Source organism: Sebastes umbrosus, chromosome 14, assembly GCF_015220745.1.
Source record: "Sebastes umbrosus isolate fSebUmb1 chromosome 14, fSebUmb1.pri, whole genome shotgun sequence".
NCBI lineage: Eukaryota > Metazoa > Chordata > Actinopteri > Perciformes > Sebastidae > Sebastes > Sebastes umbrosus.
The window spans coordinates 21,295,406-21,319,057 of NC_051282.1; the positions used below are offsets into that span (position 1 = coordinate 21,295,406).

Below are 23,652 nucleotides of genomic sequence, written 5' to 3' on the forward strand. Positions count from 1 at the left end.
TATGTGCGTAATTCATCCAAGGAAATGTGAATTTTCATTATTTTTTGTTTTGCTGCACACATCCTTTTCCAATCACTGTCCTCTATAAAACACAGACACTGAAACAGTGTGGTGCTATTTATCAGGACGTACACTAGCTTAATTAGTTCTGCGAAAACCAAACTTTTTATTTAACATTTTAAAAAATAATCATAGAATATAGGAAAGATTTGTTGTGTGGGTTTATCACACTTGGTCACTTGGTTTTTATCTTAATTTCATTCTTCAAAATCAAAAGTGAACCAGAGATTAGTTGATAACCTACCTGTACTTGTTTTTACATATGTCAGGGTAGATAGGTAAACACACATAAAGTTATATTTCTTACAGTAGTTATTTAGGTCTATTAAGTAAAAAAAAAAATTTATATCACAATATCACAAGAACTTCTGCCTTTAGAGAGGAAATAATGCTTTCAGAATCAAACATACATCCAGCTATACGAATGACCATATTAACGTTAAAAAATGTTCATAGTGTGTGAGAAAAGAATTGTTTATAAAGTGCACATTAGGTTTAGTTTATCACAATTGTTATAAGTTTTATCACCAAAATATATGGTCTTTATCATTGTGCACATATAGTCACTATTGCATTCTACTAAATGAAATTGACTCCTATTAAACTTTGTGCAATTTCAAAAAAAGTTTCAAAAAGAACTTTAAAATAAATAAAATTAGGCCAATGGTTAATATAATATTGTTTTTGATGGATTTAAACATTTTTTAGTACACATGTGACATGTAATATATTTGATATACATTGTAGGGATTATACATTTTGCTAAGAACTCGTTTTAAGTTGTTTTTTTTATGACATTTTCAATTTTCTAACGACACCGGAAGTGCAGTACAGCGTATTCTCTTGCACTGTTTGAGCGCGTTAGCGGCGGTGCCGTCCCGTGATCTTTGTAATCTGTATGATGTAGTTATGCTTTATGTCCACCAGAGGTCAGTGTATATACTCTCCTTCAATTCAATTAAACATTAAAGGCAGACATAACAGCTTGTTAAATCTTCTGGAAAACACTTTATTACACATTATACACATGACAACACTAAATGCATTACACATCACACTATACAGCTGCATTACTACACTACGACACTGTGAAAGAACAACAACAAATAAATAAATGCAAACAAATATATATTTATTTTAAAAAAGGAACAATGAAATGCAATTAATATGGTGAGAACCACTGATTTTGGAGGAACTCCAGGCTATGACATGCTCTGACATATATCAGTTTTCCCCTTAGTAACGTAAATGGTGAGTTTTGTTTGGGTCTGAGATTTTGTTGAATTTTATTTTTCCACATAAAATACATTTTGAAAAACAGACATAAACGTGATCTTACAAATGATCTTTGGCGTATTTTGGAGCGATCAAAATATAAAAATATAAATTTGTTATCAATCCAGAATACCAATTCATTACTTATAATATAACTTAATCACAATACCAATTCATTAATTACATATTTAACTTAATCATATTGACTTTTTTTTTTTATCTTTTCTTATATGCTAAAATTATTATTTATAATATACAATTTATAATATACAATATGCACATGCAATGCAACATGCAATGTATACACACACACACACACACACAAGAATTGTAGTTTCATCACGTGATCTTTGGCGTGTTTAGAGCGGGGTAGTGGTTCATCTTGTGGCGATATTTAATCTTTGATATATCAGCCCGTAACGTAACGTAACGTAACTTTGTCGTGTTGGAGATTGGATCGAGGCAGTGATTCATCTTGCGGCGATATTTAATCTTTGATAGCTCAACCCGGAAGAGTTGGTAACGTTAGTTAGATGATGATGATCATGTTGTGCTAAATCAAGTAAGTTTAAAGCTTTAAATGTGGGTTTTTATGAAGTAATTAAATGCCTGGTTGTGTTAACTTTGTTTCTTTTGTTTCATAGCGTTACTTTTTGTAGCTTGTCACTTGAGACATGAAGTAAAAGTGTAAGTTAGCCGTGGTTAGCTGACATCATTGGCTAGTTAGCTTAGCCACTCTTCATCTGACCAGTGTTTGTTTACAAGAATGTTCCTGCGATCCTGGTGATTATGTTTCTGTCTGTCTAGTTTTACTGGTATCTCTCTGCCACTAGGGGGTAAGTTAGCTTGTTAGCTTTCCTTACAGACACTGAAGTAACGTTGGCATCAGACAGTTTGTTGTTTAACAGAAGTGAGAGGTGAGGAGGAGAGGAGGAGAGGAGGAGGAGAGGAGGAGGAGAGGAGGAGAGGAGAGTCCTGAGGTCTGAAACCACCAAAACTAAATGTAATCTGACTTTTAAAGATTTAAAGATGTCCTATCTAAATGCTGATGAATGTCTATTTTAGGTTAGTAGATAAACCAGAGATGGCTCATCATGGTGCTTGTAAACATTAAGTTCATTGTCTAGAAATAGTTTAAGAGTCCATTGAAACTCACTCAGCATCTACTGATTGTGAATCACTGGTTTAACAATGGTCAAACTTGTTGCTCTCTTCCTGTTATTCTGACAAAAATGTGACCCCAGAGTGCAAACAGCATTCAATAAAAAGCTCCAGACCAACACTAAAATCTACTGGCAGTAGCTTTTAAAAAGGTGCATTGTTTTCCTTGCTGAGTCTTGAAGTCTGAGTCTTTATAAGATCAAATCATGTTTCTTTTACCAGCTTTCAAACATCTGGCAGCACAAATAGTTTGTCTACACAGAGGATACAACATGTTCAGTGTAGTTAAGATTGTAGTCTCAGTGTCATGTTTTATTCAATGAAGAAACATTATCTTAAAAATAAGGCTGTCAATCGATTAAAATATTTAATCTTTCAAAATGTACCTTAAAGGGAGATTTGTCAAGTATTTAATACTCTTATCAACATGGGAGTGGGCAAATATGCTTTCTTTTTGCAAATGCATGTATATATTTATTATTGGAAATCAATTAACAACACAAAACAATGACAAATATTGTCCAGAAACCCTCACAGGTACTGCATTTAGCATAGAAAAAATATGCTCAAATCATAACATGGTAAACTCAACTCCAACAACAGCTGTCAGTGTGTCAGTGTGCTGACTTGACTCAGACTTGCCCCAAACTGCATGTGATTATCATAAAGTGGGCATGTCTGTAAAGGGGAGACTCGTGGGTACCCAGATAACCCATTTTCATTCACATATCTTGAGGTCAGAGGTCAAGGGACCCCTTTGAAAATGGCCATGACAGTTTTTCCTCGCCAAAATCTAGCTCAAATTTGGAGCGTCGTTATTTAGCTAACATGATATTGTTGGTACCAAAGGATTCCTTAGGTTTTCTTACTTCCTATGATATCCGTATCTTCACTCTAGCTCTAAAACTGAACCCGCTACAGCCTCTAAAAAACAGTAAAGTCGGTCTAGGAGCGTTAAAGGGATTTGAGTTATAGCCCTTTTTTTAACGCACATTCTCCCCATTTTTTTGGTTGCAATATTACAGATAATAATAGAGAAGGAGAGTGATACTAAATAACTTGATCTCCCTCTCTGCAGGAGGAGTTTCCTGTCTCACCGCAGGAATGCCAGGTGTAGACTACGGGGAGCTCGGGGGCAGCCTCCCTGCCATCGCCTCCTTGAACGCTTCTTACTCCACGTCGCTGTCCCTTCCTTCCCCGTACATGTTGGTGCCGCTCGCAGAGCGCAAGGCCATCTCTGACGTCCGCCGCACCTTCTGTCTCTTCGTGACGTTCGACCTGCTCTTCATCTCCCTTCTGTGGATCATCGAGCTGAATGTGAGTTGGGCTCAACAGATGGAAGAAGTTTTTAGAGACATGTTTGATGGGTGAGACTCTGATGTGCTCTGTTCTCCTGCAGATCTCCAGCTCAGGGATCTGGGACAGCTTAAAAAATGAGGTCGTCCTTTATAACTACAGGTCTTCCTTCTTTGACATCTTTGTAAGTCTTTATGAGTTTCATTTGATTTCAATGTAGAGTAATGGCAGGATCTTGTAATTCATTCTACTTTTATTTGTCTAGTGTTTCACAGAGACCGGGCTGATATTGTTTTATAGCCTGATTTATAGGATCTGAATGAGCTGTCACACATCTGCATTTATTGACACAAGAGGAGGAAGTGTTAACACAAGTCAACGTGTCTGAACCACACGATTGCATTAAACCTGCAAGGTCATTTTCCTTTCCTGTTCCTTCCTGCTTGTCTCAGCTCCTTGCCGTGTTTCGTTTCCTGTGTCTACAAGTGGGTTACGCTGCTTTTCGGTTGAAGCACTGGTGGGTCATTGCAGTAAGTGAGCTCAGCCGCAGTGAAACACACACTGATGAAATAATGTAATGTATCTTATGAGCCGGTCTGGACATGAATTATAACACAAATCTAAATCCTCCACAGGTTACCACTCTTGTGACCAGCGTCTTCCTCGTTGTCAAGGTCATCGTATCCAGTGTGAGTGTCCTCCCTACGTGTTACAGTTATGTATATGTGTGGTGTAAGCAACCGAAACCACAGAGACTTTTTCACTTCTGCATTTCTGCCAGTAATAAATGCTGTCTGACCAAACAATGAGCTGATAAGAGTTTTTATGACCTTATTGGCGTTTTTAAAGCTCTCTTCTCTTTTTATATCCAACAACGAGGAAGTAAACCAACAAAAAGTACAACAACCACCTCTTGTAATAGCACCTCTAGTTCTTTTAATACCCCGCAGCTTCAGGATGACATGGTTTCTGTTTCTACCCAGCTCCTTTCCCGGAATGCCTTTGGCTACGTGATACCCATCACTTCGTTTGTGGTGGCCTGGCTGGAGACCTGGTTCCTCGACTTCAAGGTGCTCACTCAGGAGGCCGATGATGAGAGAGGTGAGAAGGAGATTCCTGACAAGTTTTAACACAACTGTTCTCCTTTCTTAAACTATTTTTTCTCCTTTTTGACATCAGCGTACCTGGCGGCGGTGAACGCAGCCTGCGAACGAGCCCCCATGATCTACCCCCGGGCTGTTTCAGACGGACAGTTTTACTCTCCACCTGAATCTGAAGCAGGTGATGTCTTCTCGTCTCTATAGATCAGTTCTTGTTTAATCGGCCTCAAGTTCAGTCTGTGTGTGTGTGTGCACCTTAGTGGGTTCATTCTTTCCTGTATGTTTGTACATTTATCATTTGAGAAAAAGGTAACGCCTGCACACGACTCCATGCTAGAAATTTTTATTGACTACGATTCGATCCTACGTGGATCTTAAGCGTGGATCTTATTTTTTAGGGCGATAATTACGCATTCAGGCAAATTAGTTATAACGCCACTAATTTCTTTAACGCATTAACGCAACCTGTGATTTTCAGGTTGTAGCAGGCTCACTTTTAAAGCAAGAGTGAAGATACTGGCATCATATGAAACTAAAAAAACTAAAGAATCCATTGGCACCAACTATGTCATACTAGCTTGTCACGAAGGAGGTTAACTAACGCTACGAAGTTAGGCTAAATTTTGGCGAGGAAAAACTGGCATGGCCATTTTCACAGGGTCCTTTGACCATTGACCTCAAGATATGTGAATGAAAATGTGTTTTATGCCCACTTTATGATAATCACATGCAGTTTGGGGCAAGTCATAGTCAGCACACTGACAGCTGATAAAAAATGTGTGATTAATTTGCGCCCAGTGTGGTTCATCCAAAACACCAGCGTGATTAAACATCCCCAAACTTTTAACAATTCAATAAAGTACATAGAAAAAGTAGATAAAAACAGTAAGGCCATATTTCTAAATTTCAAACATATGTTATTTATGTCATATTCATTGACCCATATATCACAAAATACAACACCTACGTTCAAAAATATTACATACAGTTAGAGGAAAAACTGAGTAAGAAATGTTGACTACATGTGTGCCATCATTTAGCTTGTTTGCATGTTGGTGCGCTGTACATTTTGACCTGACAAAGATCCAAGCAGTAAAAACTGCGGCATGGCGTATTGTGCAGGTGTTACCTTTTTCTTTACTTAAGCTCTTGATAGCCTCGCACATACGTGATGTGCGTATAATTTAATCTTCAACATTTATCATTTGAGCCACACTTTGAATTTTGGCTCTGAACTTGTGTTTGCAGGGTCTGAAGAGGATCTGGATGAGGAGGGTCTCGGACGCAGAGCTGTCACCTCACAGGTAGCTGCATCAGTCTGAGGAGTCTTTCTGCTCCTCACCTGATCACCACTGATGATTTCCCTCTCGTTCCAGGAGAAGGAGTACGTCAGACAGGGTAAGGAGGCCATGACTGTGGTAGAACAGATCCTAGCCCAGGAGGACAACTGGAAGTTTGAGAAAAACAATGTGAGTGTACAGAGCTTTGTGTGTGTCTTTGTCACAATGTTTTTGTTAAAACAATTCTAAGGAATTCGTGTCGAGAGCTGCAATGATTAATCGATTAATTGTCAACTATTAAATTAATCGGCAACTATTTTGTTAATCGGTTTGAGTCATTTTTTAAGAAAAAAAAGTCATAATTCTCTAATTCCAGCTTCTTAAATGTGATTATTTTCAGGTTTATTTACTCCTTTGTGACAGTAAACTGAATATTTTTGAGTTGTGGACAGTTGTGGGCTTTAGGAAACACTGATCAACATTTTCTGACATTTTATAGACCAAACAACTAATCGATTAATCGAGAAGACAATCCACAGATTAATCAACAAATGAAAGTAATCATTAGTAGCAACCCTAATCGGCTGGTATATCTTTATCAGATTTTTCTTAACTCACAATATCAGTATCAGCCTCAAAAATCCTCTACTCTACCGTCTCTGCAGTGTTTTGATAGTGGGTAATTTTAAACCCTTATAAGTTTAGTAACTTGTTTGGAGACAGATAAGAGTATTAAAACAATAACTTACTGCCAGATGTATCACATATTTGCTTTGTAGTTAATTCAATATTTTGTACACAGTTCTTTGCTGATAAGAAAAGCAGAGATAGAAGATTAAGTGACATATTTGTGATACTCTGAAATGTAAACAAAACCACATATTTTAGCAACTTGGAACGAGATCCAAATTCCAAACATCAATTGAAACCGAACTCTTGCCATACCACATTCACATACCAGTTCACCGCAGGAATGTTTTCAGTTCATTCCTAGTTCAACTCATATTTTTTTCTGAATCAGACATTTTTAAATAAAAGATTTATATATATGTATTTTACCACCAAAAAGGTAATGCAGTGTTGTAACTGAGTGAATGGTCTTTTACTTAAGTTTTCCTTAAATACACTGAAATGAAAGCGAAAGCATCATGTGACTAACGGTATTTTGTCCCATGTCAGGACATGGGAGACTCTGTCTACACTCTGGAGATCCCCTTCCATGGAAAGACTTTCATTCTGAAGGTACAGCAGCACTTTGTGTTTATTCATTATGAAACTGTGTCTCAATAAGACACGCGCTCCAGTAGTGATCCAAACGAAAATGACAGTTTTTTTCAATGGAGTCTGGTGATATGGATGATGTGGATACACAGCTTCAGTTCCCCGTTGGAAAGGGCTGTCTGACAGCAAGATCTTTTTTAGGTGAGCCTTTCTTTTAGGCTGCTAAAACATATTTTGCTGTCGGCCTCGTCCACAGCAGTACATTGCTTTGCTTCCAAACTGGGGGCGTGCCGACCGTCATCTACTGTAGGTAATACTCTGACTATGGATAAGTACCTCATACAACCCCACTTCAAAACACCCAAACTATCCCTTTAATGCCATATCCAGTCTCATTGGCATTTTATGTTTAGTACTGATTTTTTCCTGTACTACATTATTGTAGCTGTAACAGTAAAGAGTAGGCCAGGCTGTATGTCAGTGCAGCTTCCACAATCCTTTTAACACTCATACCATAACTGAATTAGGTACACAGCTGATGGGTATGTATGTATTTACAACCTCTAGAGGGCATAGTGATGAAATTATCGAGACTAATGTGGTGTTAAATTGAATCAGTTATTAAAGAGACTTCCTGGTGCTTCAGAGCAACTGGAGTCACGTTGTAAAAGAGTTCCTTTCAGGGTAGGTCATTTCCCGGAGAGGAATTCAGAGCAAGCCTGCTATTTACGGGATGCTACATAACTGAGGGCTATTTAAGACTCTCTGTTTTCCAAGGGTTAACCGCTGTCACTTGTGGGGTCATTGCTGTAAATGATAAACAAGGCCTGGTCACAACCAGCACAGCTTAATATTTATTTTACTTTTAGACACACTTCTGCTGTGTTTAAATGACCTGCTGTGTGTTGAGTCATGTGGTTTTTTCCTCTCTAGAACAGCAGCATGTTGTTTCAACAAATGATCCTCAGAGATAGAAACTATGAAGAGCAGAAATACACAGAGGCTGTGCTTGAAAAGTCTGTTTTGCTTAGGAAGGTTCCTAATTGAGGTACCGGGATGTATCTAAGTGGCAGCCGTGATAAGAGCTGGTCGAATCCTGTAACGCTAAGGAAAATTGCTTAAATGCTTCCTGTCTTATCTCCTTTAGCTTAAGATACACTGGACCATCCTTTACCAAAGGAAAGGAGATAATGTCGGGGACATTTGCAGTGTTACAGCAGCAAAGAGGACAGTGCAATAACAAGAAGCATCAGTTACAAATGGCCTATAATAAATTATTTAAAAGTATAAAAAAAAAAAAAGAAGAAGCAAAATATGACCAAACGGTTGAATTCACATTTTTTTGTACCTAAGAAATATTGATCAGTTTAGTTGATATAGCACATGAGTGAATTGTTAGTTTTGGTATGTGTGGTCTACTGGCTGATTGTTAAGAGTGACAGCGGCAGGAAAGAAGGAGCTGTGGTATCTCTCCTTCACACACTGCGGGGGGAAGCAGCTAGCTAGTCAGCTCTGGAAGGCTGAGGGCTTGTGACTCCACTGTCATAAAAAGTGACATGAAATAAAAGTGTAATTGGGATAAAATCCCACTATAAAATTAGATTGAGAAAAGGGATTTTGAAATGTTGCCTTATGAAATGTTGTATTGTTTGTGCTCAGGCCTTCATGCAGTGTCCTGCTGAGCTTGTGTATCAGGAGGTGATTCTGCAACCAGAGAAGATGGTCCAGTGGAACCGAACAATTTCTGGCTGCCAGGTGACAACTTTTACTCATCCTTCTGAACATTTTTCATTGTTCGGCGGTGTTGTGCCAAATTCAGGAGAAAAAACACTAACAGTGCTTTCTGCCTTCTCAGATCCTTCAGAGGGTTGACGACAACACTCTGGTGTCCTATGATGTGTCCTCTGGAGCAGCGGGGGGAGTTGTGTCTGCGAGGTACATCAGCACAGCAGGCTTCAATATGTGTCTGTTTCTTATCTGTCTGTCTTTTTATCTCATTCTCATGCGGGCTGCAGGTCTGAAATAAAGTCAATTGATTGACCGATTGATTTTTCTTCCTTTAGGGACTTTGTTAATGTTCGCCGAGTGGAACGCAAACGAGACTGCTACCTGTCTGCTGGCATGGCAACCGAACACGACGCCAAACCTCCCATCGGTCGTTACGTCAGGTCAGACCAGGGACATCGTATCGATTTGACAAAAGTGCAGTTGTGTTTCACTTCTTTAACTTCTCTTCTACCTTTTTTTGTGGGCCTCAGAGGAGAGAACGGGCCGGGAGGATTTGTGGTCCTCAAGTCCAGCAGCAACCCGTCCGTCTGCACCTTCATCTGGATCCTCAACACAGACTTGAAGGTGAGAAGATGCACACTGCAGTTAGTCTGCCGTTTTCATTTGAGGCAAGATGGGGTCGTCTTTGCCTTGAAAATTAGTTAAAAAAAAAAAAATTGTATTTAGAAACAGGGTTGTTGTTGTTGCAGCAACAAATAGTGACAGGAGGCAGAAAAATAGAATGAGAATAGAGCAAATCCAGGCACCATATGTGATCCTGCGATTCTGGGGCTGGGATTTAGTTACTCTTTAATGTCCTAGCAATATAGTTGTTGAGATATTTCAATGTGGATCGATCAGACCGCCATAGAGCCCAAAGTTGAAACATGCACATGAAAACAACCAAAAATGCATAAATGTAAATATGAAGATATTACAAGTGATCAAAAAAATGCTAATGTGAACAAAGTACACTATTAACACTCTCTGTTTGTGTCTCGTCAGGGCCGACTGCCCCGCTACCTCATCCACCAGAGTCTGGCCGCCACCATGTTTGAATTCATGTCCCATTTACGCCAACGTATCTCTGATGTGCGGCCCTCTCTCCGCTCCCTCCACCACATTTAAAACAGGAGAGACATCTAACTGCCCCACAGCTGGTGGAGAGGCGTCACCACTGTTTTCTTTAAGCGGACCCCTGACACGGGCGCAGCAGCACCCTCCGCTGAAGGGATGTGCTGCCGTGAGTTTCTAATCACAGGAGATGAGAGACATTTCAGACACGAGAGAAGAGGAGTTTTTCAGATTTCAAAGACATTTTTTAAAGCGTGATCGCATACATATTTTTATGTGGACCTGTAATTGTTTCGCTGTGTCCCTCGCCATGCAATGGGAACTATTTTCTTGGACCTGCCAAGTCATCTTGTGGCAGGGTGGACATTACTGAAACAAGAAGACCTGTTTGGGCATCTGTCTCACTTGTTACAAAAGAACTGGTGCAATGGCATGAAGCAGCTGTCTCTCTGAGCCTTATCTTAGTCTGCACACATTGTTAGCCATTGATTTGCTGCTTTTGTTTGTTTGTTTCGATTATTCTCTGCGTATGTTTTCACTGCACCATCCTAAAACGTTTCTCTGGTGTACTTGCCCTAAAACGAATCCACACTTCACAGCCGTATACTCGACAAACACTCAGTTTGAATGGGTAAAAGCCATTTCCACACAGTTCTTCTCCTTTACCACACTGTGATAGAGTAGTCTAATCACCACAAGAGGGAGACACCACTGATCCACATACTGTAGTGAGAGCCTCTCAGTTTGACATCATCCCCTATCCCAGGGTGCAAAAACCTATCCGTTAACATTTGATCAACTGTTATTACTGCTCTTGTTTTGCACTTTGGGATCAGCCTGGAAATGAAACCAGGAGTCAGATCAGCAGGCTGTTAATGTGTGTTGCAAATGCATCATCAAGCTCATTAAGACTAATGAAGATGATGGTGCTCATAAATTAGGCTGCTGAATACTTACTAAAGCCGTCTTTGGTGCCAATAACCTCCAGTGGCCTTATGGTAAAATAGCTGACTCATTAGTTGTCATCCAATCCAAGTTCTTACTGTACTGATATGATTTCCATTGTCTTTACTTCTGGCCTGTCCTCAGGCCCTGACATGTGGCACTCAGTGAGGTTTTTCTGTCACTTCTTACATCATGTAGCACAATGGTTTTAATCGATTTAGAAACGTCGCTTCTAGCTGAAGTTTTAGCTTCGTTTCACAATCAGAAAAATCATGATTTATCATTGCTTCCACTAAGTAGGTCATGTTTTCGGTTTGGTTTGTTTGTCAGAAGGATTACAGAAAAACTACTGACCCGATTTTCATGGAACTTGGTGGAAGAGCGGACACACACATTACTTTGCACTTTCATTAACATTGTGTTAAGTGTATGGTCTGGTGGAGGTTTGTGCTCTCTGAGTGCCCTTCTAGTTTCATATGTAATGGAAACTGAAAAAAAGACTGAGGTTTGATTGATTGGCAGGGATGTAGTTGTCGTTGGTTACCAAGGAGGAAGTGAGTATACTCTCCTATATATTCCAATATTGAACCAAAGAGAGCGACTTGTTCTTCCTCGTGCTTTTCAATCTTAGAAATGAGGCACCAACAACTTTCTGTTCACACGGTGACGGAGCGTATTTATGGGTGTAATTAGCTGTGGTGTTGTGTCTATGATGTGGTCATTCACCACATCACACTCCCAACACGGCCTTGAGGCGTTCTTCTTTGTAAGCCCAGGTATTTGTGAATGCTGCGATCACAGTCTGATTACTATTCCTCCTTTCTGATGAAGTCCAAAACAAGAGGCTATTGAGATTTAACTGGATTGATTTTAGCTACATTACTGTACTGAGAGAAATGAAAGAATTTATTGTTATCAACAACTTGGTGCCTTTATCACAGTGGCATTACTGTCCATGTCAGCCTTTTCTTTTTGCTTTGCATCTATTTTATACTGTTAAATCAAAGCTTCAGCAGAGTCATACATCATGCAGCCTGCTTAGACTACTTGTTTTCTTTGATAACAGTTTTTGTTTTATAATACTTTGAATCGATCATTCATCAAACATGTTAATTTAAAGCCATCACGTGAATACTGACCAACAGTGTTTCAGTCTTAACCAGTGTCTTATATCTAATAAAATATATGAACTCATGACAGTTCCAGCTTCCAAACCTCATTTAACTAGCAGACAAACCAAGTTGTTAATAGAAACCTATTTTATACTCTGTGTATATATGTATGTATATCCTGTATGATCAACGTAATGATATAGATTTCTTCATTTTCCCCCACCGTGACTGTATTACAGGTAATACCGAATGACTCTCACTAAAGGAGTTGGCACGCTAGTTTCTACAAACACATTTTTCAGCTTTGGATCTTGGGGCTATTTATGTCATGAACAATGACCCTGTGACTTGAGCATATGTCACATGGTGACCTTACTGTTTTTTCTCCCACAGACTTCATGAGAATGAGATAATCCATGGACATGAAGCCGTCTGAAATTCAAACAATCCATTCAGAGATTTTTATTTAACCACATTTCTACACATCCATGGTTAAGTAGCCTCAGTGACCACATACACGGGGAATTAAATAATCCTTAAATCAATGCAGACATGGTGTATTGGATATACTGTAGAGTGTGTAATCAGACCTGCGGTTGAAGAGGAGATGTGTTGTCCTCGGGGCAAAACACAATGCTACGAACAAGAGACGGAGCGGCTCACATGATGGTGTTGTGACCGTCTTCTGAGGCTGTGGGTGTGTGTTCTTTAATCGATGAAGGAGCGAGCGTCTCACTGCTCTCATTGTCCTCCATGTACGGCTGATGAGGAGCACCAGTCTTTGGGCTGCCATCTGCCTGAGTGTCTCTATACCCGGAGTGACTCTGGCTAATGACCTCTACTGAATGTGGAGCTGCTGCTGGGCCCTGACGATGGGAAGCTGAACATTAGGTAGTGTCTGGATCAGTGACTTTTTGTTTTGTAACCTTTTTTTTTACCCGTTTCTGATCACTTTTACCAAACACTCTTCCTCTAAGGAATCTCTTCAGAGCATCGACAGAGACATTGTGGAGTAAACCAGCTGAGTTTATGCATATCAGACCAGACTCACCACTGGAATCGGCTTCACTACTGCTTCAAGAAGTTGTTCTGCAGTCCGAAGAACTGAAACCCAGTTTACGTCTGGATTATCACACCTACTCCAGATGGGTTCATTCTTTATGAAGTTCTGCTGCTGCTGCTGCGCTGGGGACGACGGCGATGACGACGAAAAGCAGCCTTTAGTACCGTAAGAAGACATTAGACAGGCCAGAAACAGAGTTCTTCACCACTTTAACACATGTTATCATCCACATATCAGCTACACTTCTTACCTAGAGAAAAGAATGTAATCCACTGAAAATGTATTTTATAGTGTCATGTGTGTCACATCTGATTATGTATAATCTCTAATATCTGTGCTTGTGTGTGTTGGCTGACCACACAGTCAGGATCCGTTGGAGTATTTTAACCGTGAAGTCCAGAAGCGTCGTGATGAGGAGACCAACCTGTGGAGCGAGCCAGGTGACCCTAGCCACTCGGAGAGAGATGACGACCGGACCCTTTACAGCCTGCTGCAGGCCAGGAACCAGACCCGAATGGGATCCACGGTATGTGAGAGAGTCTTTCAATCATGTTCACCTGAAGTTGAAAAAAGAAACCATTAACAGTTTCCACAGTAGTGGAAAAAACTCCAGGTGACTCTTAACTGATGGCTTGAAATCTATTAACAAAAGACAGAAAACATTAATGATGAGTCATCTTAAGCTGTGTAAAATGATTGTGATTAGTTATTCAAACCAGCTCTGGGGCAGCAGGACAACGGTGAAATGATGTACTGAAAGAAATCGTTTTTTAAAGCTTTGTCCTTTTCTTGTTCAGGGCTATCGCCGACTAAGTGTTAACATTGAGTCCATGAGAGATACCCGTCGAGAAGTCCGAGACAAATGGAAGCAAATCCTGGAGAACTTAGGTAACGCTGGACGTACAGAAGAGATGTCGGACATAACTGTCTCTTCTGCATACAGAGTAACCAGAAATGGTTTGCCTTCTTCTCTTCTAGGTTTCATGGCGGAGGCAGACTCGCTGCTGAACGTGTCTGCTGGAGCCTCACATGACCGTATGCGTAACGCCCAAGCAGCACGTGACATGCTGCATACGCTCCACACCGAGACGTCCCTCTTTAGCAGCAGAGAGCCGCCACCAGAAAGATATCTACTGATCCTGGTAAACTTTGAACTCACACACTAATCCCTCAAGTGAGAGTGCCCTCGCTGTGACCTGGAGATTAAGGTTAAAAAGCATCATCCTAACCATAAACTAACCCAAAACATGGGTGTGTTTACTCCGTCCCTGTGCTCCAGGCCACAACAAAAGATACTTTCCTCAACCCTTTACAGCAGTCTGGTCAAGTCTGCAGCTAACTTCAGTATCCAAAACTCCACTCAGGTTGAACTTATGGTGAAGAAGGTATTGGGTAGGCTGTCCTTCGAAGTAGGTAGTCCTTCATGCTTGATGTACTGTAACTAAAAGTAGAATTGGCAGAAGGTTAGGGTCCATTACAGCATCAGGGCAGTGCCACTTTGATATGAATATTCCCTCTAGTGATGGGAATTACGGCTCTTTGAAAGGAGCCGGATCTTATGGCTCCGTTCCTTTCAGAGAGCTTAATCATTCTTTTATTTAATTTTGTAGTCCTAAGAGGCGGAAACACTGCAAAGCGCAGCGATATGTACATTTTCGTGCAAGCAGTAGCCCAGCTGTTCACACCAGCCCAAGCCCATTTCTCTATGCCGGTCAAAAAACAATTCTGCTCCTCCCCCACCTTTCTCTCTCTCTCTCTCTCTGTCTGTCTGTATGCTTGAGTGTGTGTCTGTCGGTGCTTCGGGGTGCTTTGGGGTGCTCCAGGGTGCTTCAGGGTGCTTCGAGGTGCTTCCCCCTGTCTCCCAGTGCTGCTGATCTAGGACAGGCAGTGAAATTTGGGCATAACGATAAAAAGAACAGCTCTCAACTGCAACTTGGTTCCCTTTGTTTGTATCAAAGAGCCATTCAAAAGATTTGGGTCTTTCACAAATATCTTATATTATCTTATCTTATCTTATCTTATCTAAATGTTGTTTATTCTGATAATCTTTCTGCAGTTACAGTTATCTTTTTTTAATTGTTCAAAAGAAAAATGAATCAAGATTCTTCCAGTGGTTCAGATCACGGCCACTGGAGGACATAGGTTGATAGGTGGTGCAGATGCAGACGCTGTCCCTTTTTAAAGGTACAGTGTGTAGGATTTGGCGACATCTAGCGGTGCGGTTTCAGATTGCAGCCAACAGAGTACCCCTCCGTTCACTCCTCCCTTTCCAAAAGCCAGTGTTTGGTTTGTCCGTTCTGGGCTACTGTAGAAACACAGCGGACTCTGTGAAGATGACCCACTTCCTATGTAAATATGAAGGGCTCATTCTAAGCTAACAAAAACCCAACAATTCTTAGTTTCAGGTGATTATATGAAAACATAGTTATGAATAAATATTATATTCAATTTCTGCTCGTAGATTTTCCCAAAATATTTCACACTGGTCCTTTAACACCTGTATTCTGACAATAATATATAATCACACTCTGCTTCAACCGCTTCTCCCCCTTCACAGGATCGTCTTCTGTATCTAGACATAGCTGAGGATTTCCTGGCAAAGGCAAAGCGCTTCTATCCTCCAAAGGATGATTCTGACGAGGAGGAGTCGGGCCTCGCCATAAACCTGCCGCTGCTGATGGCCAGGATGGCCATGAACGGAACAGGCAATAACGAAGACGACGATGATGATGAGAGTGGAAGAGACGATTGAAACCTGAGTGTCAGATCTTAAGATCTAGTGGCTGCAATAATAATAGACACTAGGCAGGGGGCAGTAGTCGTCAACCCTGGAGACCTGGATGACAGATATGCATAGCTCTTACCTTCAAGTGTCTGTTGCTTCTTCTTGGAAGTTTTAGGCTGAACAGTTTCTCCTTTTTCCCTCAACTGGTTTTCTGGTAAATGTTACCGTGGTGTTAAATGTCTGTTTTTTTCTGTCTACCAGCGAGTTTCATCAAGCTCCTAGCCTGTTCATTGTTCAGCTGTTGTGAACCTTCAGGGTAGCGATGTTCCAGTGAGCAGAGCCTCCTTAAAGTATATTTGGTCCTGTGATTATCAGCCCTCATTTCATTCAATCACATGATGGCTAACTAACACTGAAGAAATAGTCCAGAAATCTGATGATGTCAGATTTTTCTTCACAAGAATGTGTGTTTGTATAACTGATACTTTTAACTCTTTAAAGTCTGCATTTGGCTTCAAACATTTCGGAAAATAGCAGATGGAAATACAGTGTAGTTAGTGCAGTATGTAGAACTCTTTAAATTGGTTGTGGATGTGAAGGAGGTGACGTTTAGGGGATGCATGAGGGTGTTTTGGTTCCCCTCCAGTAATTTACTGAAAATGTGAAAGATTTCTATGCTGGAAGTGTGTGTTCTGGTGTCCCGTTTATGATGAAATAAAGATCCAGTCTAAAGCCTGTATAGTGTCACATGTTGATGTGATGCCTTCCCATGAGGTGGGCTCATGTGAGGTGATATGAGTTTTACATTTACACAAAAAACTACACAAAGATGAAAAGAAGAATTTGCTGTGTGGGAGTCGAATGAGTCAGTGATTCCACATAAACTGTAGCACGAGAGCAACGTTTCTTTTGAAGTGGAAACAATGGTGTTCTTCAGTCTGTTCCTATATGTCCTCACATGGCCTGTCGGCTGTGTACCCGTGTGTTCCCCGTGGCTGGCTTACAGTCTGAGCCACACACATACCTCAAATCCTGGCCTGGTGCTGCCTGTATGGCGTCTGACCATCCCGCTGGGACCAGGCTGGGTTGCAAGATGGATAATGAAGATGGTGTTTGGGTGGTCAGCTGCTTGTTGTTGTTGCTGCTGTTGTTATGTAAGAGAGACACTCTGCTGAGGGCAGTCTGCTGGCACACACATGTACACACACTGAAATAGCTGGTAACACTTGACTCTGTGGTGCCAGTATGAAGCAAGTTGAAGATTGTGTGTAGGAATAAAAAAAATGACATTTTGCCTTATTTACCATCTACTGACAGGCCAGAGCGTTATCCTGAAACTGCCCTTCTCCCTCTCCCCACCTCCCTCCCTCCCTCCCTCCCACTCCCCATCTCTTTCTCGGTGACAGCTCATTTAAATGTCACTTCCCAGCAGCTGTGGCGGTGCTGTTATGCAACACAAAATTCTTCCCAGCCAGGTGTGGCCTGATGAAGGGGGGTGGGGGTGATGACTGTGACAGGGCTCACCTCATCACTGTTCACCTTTACTGACCCTCCACACCCCTGGCTTCATTAGCATAGCATGACTCACCCATAGACAGCAAGGAGGTAATAGCCTCTTGCAGTTTTAAGCCAGGTTTCCACCAAAAGTTCCTGGGACTTTTAGTCTCTGGAACTACTTTTCAAGGAACTAAAAGGTTCTTTCAGCCCACTGTTGTCTGCGTTTCCACCACGAAGATTAGGCAAATTAGTCTGCTGACGTGTGAAAAAGCAGCGTGACATCAGACGAGGGCTGCTGGTGGTCACAGCGTAAACACACACTGCAGCCTGCAGTTACAAGTTAGGTTTTACATTTACTGCTGCGTATATGTATTGATGCACGCTGGATGTAATGAATGAAATGCAATGGAGGAAAATGAAACTAAGAGCGTCTGTCTCCACAGTAAATCATCCATTAAGCGTTTGATGGTTATTTATTTGTGCTTTAGAATGTAACCACCGTGAAACAATCGGAAAATAACTTTTCTTTCTCTCATTTACAGCACCATTTCCGCCTCGTCTTATTTTTGATGAGTCGGGAGGCCGACAGGCAGGGCCTAACTTTACTTTCAATGTTATCAAGCGAAGAAAAATGCTCTCCCCTCGTCCTAAATCGATACTAGAGTACTACCTTGTTTGTGAACGAAGCGGTACACAAGATGAAGCCATTGAAGCAGCGGCGCTGTGTGTGTTTCACCAATCAGCGGCGGTCATCCCTGCAACCTCCACCCTGAAAGTTCCTGTACTTTCAGAGAGTACTACCCCCCCCCCCAACCAGGGCTTTTTTGGTGGGTAATGAGGTGTCTGCTGTTAGATGCAGCATATTTATATAGATGGTTTGTATTAGGAGAGTATATTGGAATGTTAGTTGTTGTTTGGGCCTTCCTGATTTAGAGCTGGGTCAGAGTTGAAGAGACATCTGGTCAAGGTAAAGATATACCAAATGCTAAGTCAGCAGGGTCCTGGGAGGCCTGGGTCAGAGTTGAAGAGACATATGGTGGCAAAAGAGAGGTGTTTCTATTTTTATTTGTCCCTCTCCTAAACCATATGAGGAAACTAAGTGTTTGACCAGAACAAGCTCGGTATTTAAGGAGCTGTCTGTATACGTTCGAGAGAGTTCTCTCATTATTCGGCTGGAGGCTCTCCAAGTAACGTGTTACTTGTTTACAATACTGAACTTATTGTAATAAATTTGTTATACAACTAAGACAGTGTCGGCGGAGTTTCTCTTCAAACATCTTCAACTGCATCACCACAGAAGATACATCAGTAAAAAGGCCCCGTAAAATGTCACTGGAACTTAATTTAGACCCAGGTCCCTGCGGTCGAAACACAATGAGTCAAAAGGTTCCTAGTTCAGGGGGAAAGGTCCTGCGGTGGAAACTGGGCTTTAGCAGACGAATACCTAAAATATAAAAACTCTGTGTTCCCTCATCGTATTGCTCAGTGTCATGTCGATTGTCAAAGATCTCAACACTGAAGGACCCAGCATAGCGACTTACTAGGTTTCTGAAATGGCATTTCATGGTTGCCATGGTGTCACAACATGACCGAAGGCATGACCCCGAGGATGCCTACGGTGCTCTCGCTCTTTCTTCCCTCTCTGACACGGAGCAATAATTTACACATGCAATGTCACCCTGCTGGGAAGTTACAGAGAGGAAACTGAAATATCGCCAAACTTGACAGGCGGAGGGAAAATAGCATTTAACAGTTACATCACTGGAAATGAATTTCCGTCAGTGAAGCAGCTAGAGATTTAATGTCATCATTTGGCAGAGATTTAGCTGTTTTTTTTCATGGCTACATGTGAAAGACTGTGTGATTGATCTTGTCATTAGGATCATTATACTTCATGTTGTTGTGTGTGTGATATGTGATCTCTGTTGTCTAATGATATCAGTACCTGATGTGGATGAATGAGTCAGAGTCAGGGACCGGTAGTAACATCACACCAGCAGACAACTGTCAGAGGTTAGTATGTGTATGTGTGTGTGTTTCACAGTCGGTAACCAGAGTTGATTATGGCTTGCGTGGCGCTCTGTCACCGAGGTAATGAATCACTGGGGATGGAGCTACTGTGAGGCAGAGCACTGCAATGGCATTTAATGAGGGGGTGTTGATGTTGTCACAAGGCACAGCTGTTGTATAAAGTCCTTCTGAACTGTATTATGATTTTAAAGTTAGCAGGATGTGAGACTCCATAAAGTTTTTCACCTTTTACCTCCAAGTGACGGATGTGTTGTTTCTGATGCGTACATATTTAACGCCTGAAATATCCTTTGGAAAAACAGCTGCATCATTGTTATCTTTCCACATTAACGCCGTGCCACTTGCTGCTTCGTGTACATCAAGACGGAAACCCTATTAAGATTCCTCTCCGCAGACTAAACCTGTTGTGTGTGTCTGTCTACATGTTTAGATAATCTCCATACAGAGTGTCTCTTTGATACTTTCCCCTCTGAGACACCGTGATCCCAGCTGAAAGTGTTGGGCTGACTGGGCATATCGTTTGAGAATCAGGGGATTTTCAGCCCAATTACTCTTAACCCCTCCACAGAGTTTGGGCTTCCAGCTCTCAGGGAACAGGGACACGGAGCACTTAGTGTCGGATGTCAGTGCACACTGATTGTAGAGTGACTACATGGATCAGGAATAGCAACAGAACAGCTATAAAAGTCGTGGACAGACCCGAGCCCAGACAGAGACAGCACAAAGAGAGAGAGAGCCAGGAGATACAGCCAGCTGAAGCATCCCCTGAACAAACTGCCTCATCACAGAACACCAGACCGGAAGACTGATCAACAAGATCCATTTGGAAGCAATAAATCCAAGGAAAATTTTGCCACAGCAGACATGAAGCCAATCTGTAGCGCCCTGGAGAAGCGTAACGGCGTGGTGGTGGGAGCTGAGCTGGCCTGCAGCGTTCGGGAGGAGAACAAGGCTGACAGGGAGAGCTACAGCGCCGACTGGCATAGTGTCAGTCTCAAGACTCAACCTCAGGACAGGTGAGAGGTCACAGACCAACCAGAAAACATTCTGAGGAGGGAAACAAATCTATTTCTACTAACATCTTGGCTGTGATTTAAAGGGGACATATCAGGAAAAACTCACATTTTCAGTGCTTGTGCTCATACATTTAGGTATCTGGAGTGCCTACCAACCCACAGACTGTGAAATAAGACAACCCAGTCAGTTTTTTGTGCGCTGTCTAGATCAGAAAACATGTGGTTTAACAAGCTGTTCAGATTTGTCTCCCCTTCCTATGTCACTTGCGAATAACGGCCGTGTCTAGAAAAATGTGAAAACTTGCAAAAATGTGCCAAAAACTTGACAACCTATCGCTTAACCTTAACCATCTCGCAAGAGTTTCCCAAATTGTTCGTTACCTTCTAGACACGACCCTTGAGAACTACTTTTGCAAACGTGCGCCATATTTTTCTTACAAGCCAATCAGAGCAGACTGGACTTTTCAGGAGGAGGGCTTAAAGAAACAGGCTCTAAAATGGAGCGTTTCAGACAGAGGGTGAATAAAGATATATTCAGACAGACAGTATGAGGAAATAATGTGGCTTTTTTAACATTGAAGCATGTAAACATGTTCTAGTAGAAACCCAAAATACAAGTATGAACCTGGAAATGAGCATGATATGTCCCCTTTAAAATCTTCCTTACCATCATCAGATATTGAGATCTACTTGCTCATCTACTTTGGTAGAACTTTTCTCATATTGGAAGGCAGTTATAGTCTAATTAAGTTGGTAAATCACAGTGAGTGCTCCCACAGTTTCTAACCATCTTCTCTCTGATGCCCGCAGACAGACAATGAACATGAATGACGACTCTCGCAGGGAGACTCTGTCCCGGCAGTGGCTGGCCCGTACGCTGAAACAGACCTGCCCCTCTGGTGTCTTCCGAGTGGGCACCGTGGAAAGAGGAGTGAGGGAGCACCAGCTGTTGCCAAAGAGGAAAAGCCTCCCCTTGCCCATCTTCGTCCCCGCAGAGCTGGGCATCAGGCTCGGACGTGGAGCCCCGCACACCGAGGAGGACTTGCAGCCCTTCCCCATCCCGGACGGAGCCTGTCCCAGCAAGAGGACCGTGGACGAGATCACAAGAGACCTGCCCCCAGTCAAGCCCACCCTCATGGAGTTCGTCAAAGGGCCCAGAGACCTGGGTCGCTCCGTGTCTCAAGAGGCCCAGAGAGGGTGAAAAACAAAAAGAGAAAGAGGGGCTGTTAGGGAGAGACGAGATGGGTGACATTTGGGAAAGAATAGTCATTGAGCTACGTGTGTCAGGAAAGAGCATGACAAGATATATATAGATTTATCTCTAGTGACAGTCATCAAAAACCTTAAATACTGTAGATCTTTAGCAATATCTGGGTTTCTCTGCGAGCACAGCACCAGTCATTGTTGGCATTTGGTGGTCAGTGGTACTAAGAATGGTTGTGTGATGGAGAGGCAGGGTTTGTGTTCTCAGCTGTGCCATGGGCTGACCAGTTGACCTCTCCATATCTGCTGATCTCTCAGTGGAATCACTGCGACCTTTTGCCTTTTATTTTGTATTGAAAAGTGCAAATGCTCAAAAAGGTAAATGAAAGTGTTCTTGAGGATATCTAATTCATGGATTATACCTTATAGTAGTGGGTGGTGAAGGGAAGCAATGACACAGAAATGACAGATGGAAAGTGACGAAGAAGGAAAAGAGGGGAGTCGGAGGGGTGAGGGGTCGGGGGTGCGGGGGGGCATGCCTCGGAATTGATCGTCCTCCAGGCCTCTACAAGCTCTCGACACTCTCTGATCTCTGTGAAGAGGACAGCATGCTCCGGCGTGATCACACACTGCGGTTGTACATATGTGTGTGTGTGCTGAGTGACGCCTCTAATCTAAGAGGACGTAGGAAAACTAGTAACCTTACTGTGTATTAAGTGCCTTGTTAGTTGAGTGGCAGCTCATATCATATATTCTGTATGTTAGAAGAACAGATACTGTATTAGCTGATAATGGTGTCGTGAATGAATTTGAATTGTGTGCAATAATGCTGAAATATTCTCCCTAGATATTTATATTTTTACAAATAAAAGCTGAACTGCTCTTCACTCCTCTGGCACTGTGTTTTCTTTCGGTTAAACATACTCTCATTACATTTATTAATGGTGAATGGAAAAGGCTTTGTGGCACGGTACGGGTTCGGTGAATCAAATGATGGTTGGAAAGTGAAGATAAAATATAAACCTGAGTGAGGAGTAATCATAGCTTATTGTCACACGGTTTACAAGTATTCTGTCTTGCAGCCTTAGGCAGGTTCATCGCTGTATAACGCTGTGTAACAGATTCAATCAGACTTTATTGATCCCTGAGGATGTTGGGTTGTGGATGGGAGAAAATGGGTTACAACAAAGAGAAAAGGAGATAAATATCATAACAGCAAGGGGGTTTATAACCTAAACGATGATTTGATATGATAATAGAGTGCTACAGGAATGAGTCCTAAACCCCGGAAATAGCATTTTAGCACTTCCGGTTCCCAAGTCTTGAAGTCAATGGGTTTTTGAATGGGTTTAGTTCGATGTCTGAAATAAGGTCTGCGGTTAATACAAGCTTAAGAGATTTTAACCTTTTGTTCTACAATATAAAATATTTCAGTAAATATTACGTGTCTCTAAGGCGGTTGCTAAGAAGCGGCTAAATGAGACTACTAAATGTCATCTCTCAAAATCATAAAAGTGGTGTTCATTTCTGGAGATTATCTCACGGAACAAAACGTGTAAGTATCATAAACATTTGTTTGCCAGGAACCCGATCATTATGGAAAATAATGTATTTCAGGAGGCGCCATGATGACAGACAGGTTGAAATAAATAGCTAATAGCTGGCATAATTTGAATACTCTGAACAATCCCCACTTCACCACTTCACACGCCTCATTTATCTCTCATGTTCCACCACCTGTGTTTGTTTCCAACACAGAGAGCATTGTTCCCAGTGGTGGAAAGTTACTCAAGTACTTAAGTACACATTTGAGGTACTTGTACTTC

The 23,652-nt window shown here is 41.7% G+C and overlaps 3 protein-coding genes across 4 annotated transcripts; all 3 read left to right on the forward strand.

Annotated features, from left to right (window-relative positions):
- Positions 1-1,766: 1,766 nt before the first annotated feature.
- Positions 1,767-12,374, forward strand: stard3 (StAR-related lipid transfer (START) domain containing 3). The gene is made up of 15 exons (XM_037792458.1): positions 1,767-1,897; positions 3,575-3,813; positions 3,896-3,976; positions 4,245-4,322; positions 4,428-4,481; positions 4,776-4,893; positions 4,972-5,073; positions 6,141-6,196; positions 6,269-6,361; positions 7,352-7,414; positions 9,053-9,148; positions 9,249-9,328; positions 9,457-9,561; positions 9,652-9,745; positions 10,166-12,374. The coding sequence occupies exons 2-15, from the start codon at positions 3,601-3,603 to the stop codon at positions 10,286-10,288; spliced, it is 1,356 nt and encodes a 451-aa protein (XP_037648386.1). The 5' UTR covers positions 1,767-1,897; positions 3,575-3,600; the 3' UTR covers positions 10,289-12,374.
- A 680-nt stretch (positions 12,375-13,054) lies between these two features.
- Positions 13,055-16,278, forward strand: mreg (melanoregulin). 2 transcript variants are annotated; one of them, XM_037792460.1, is made up of 6 exons: positions 13,055-13,182; positions 13,269-13,519; positions 13,718-13,880; positions 14,152-14,242; positions 14,333-14,496; positions 15,912-16,278. In XM_037792460.1, the coding sequence occupies exons 2-6, from the start codon at positions 13,437-13,439 to the stop codon at positions 16,104-16,106; spliced, it is 696 nt and encodes a 231-aa protein (XP_037648388.1). In that variant the 5' UTR covers positions 13,055-13,182; positions 13,269-13,436; the 3' UTR covers positions 16,107-16,278. The 2 variants fall into 2 exon arrangements, with proteins under 2 accessions (XP_037648388.1, XP_037648387.1); XM_037792459.1 differs by having other exon boundaries at positions 13,055-13,519.
- Positions 16,279-20,300: 4,022 nt separating this feature from the next.
- Positions 20,301-22,720, forward strand: LOC119502318 (titin-cap (telethonin)). The gene is made up of 2 exons (XM_037793209.1): positions 20,301-20,623; positions 21,434-22,720. Exons 1-2 carry the CDS (start codon positions 20,472-20,474, stop codon positions 21,822-21,824), a joined length of 543 nt encoding a protein of 180 aa, XP_037649137.1. The 5' UTR covers positions 20,301-20,471; the 3' UTR covers positions 21,825-22,720.
- Positions 22,721-23,652: the final 932 nt, after the last annotated feature.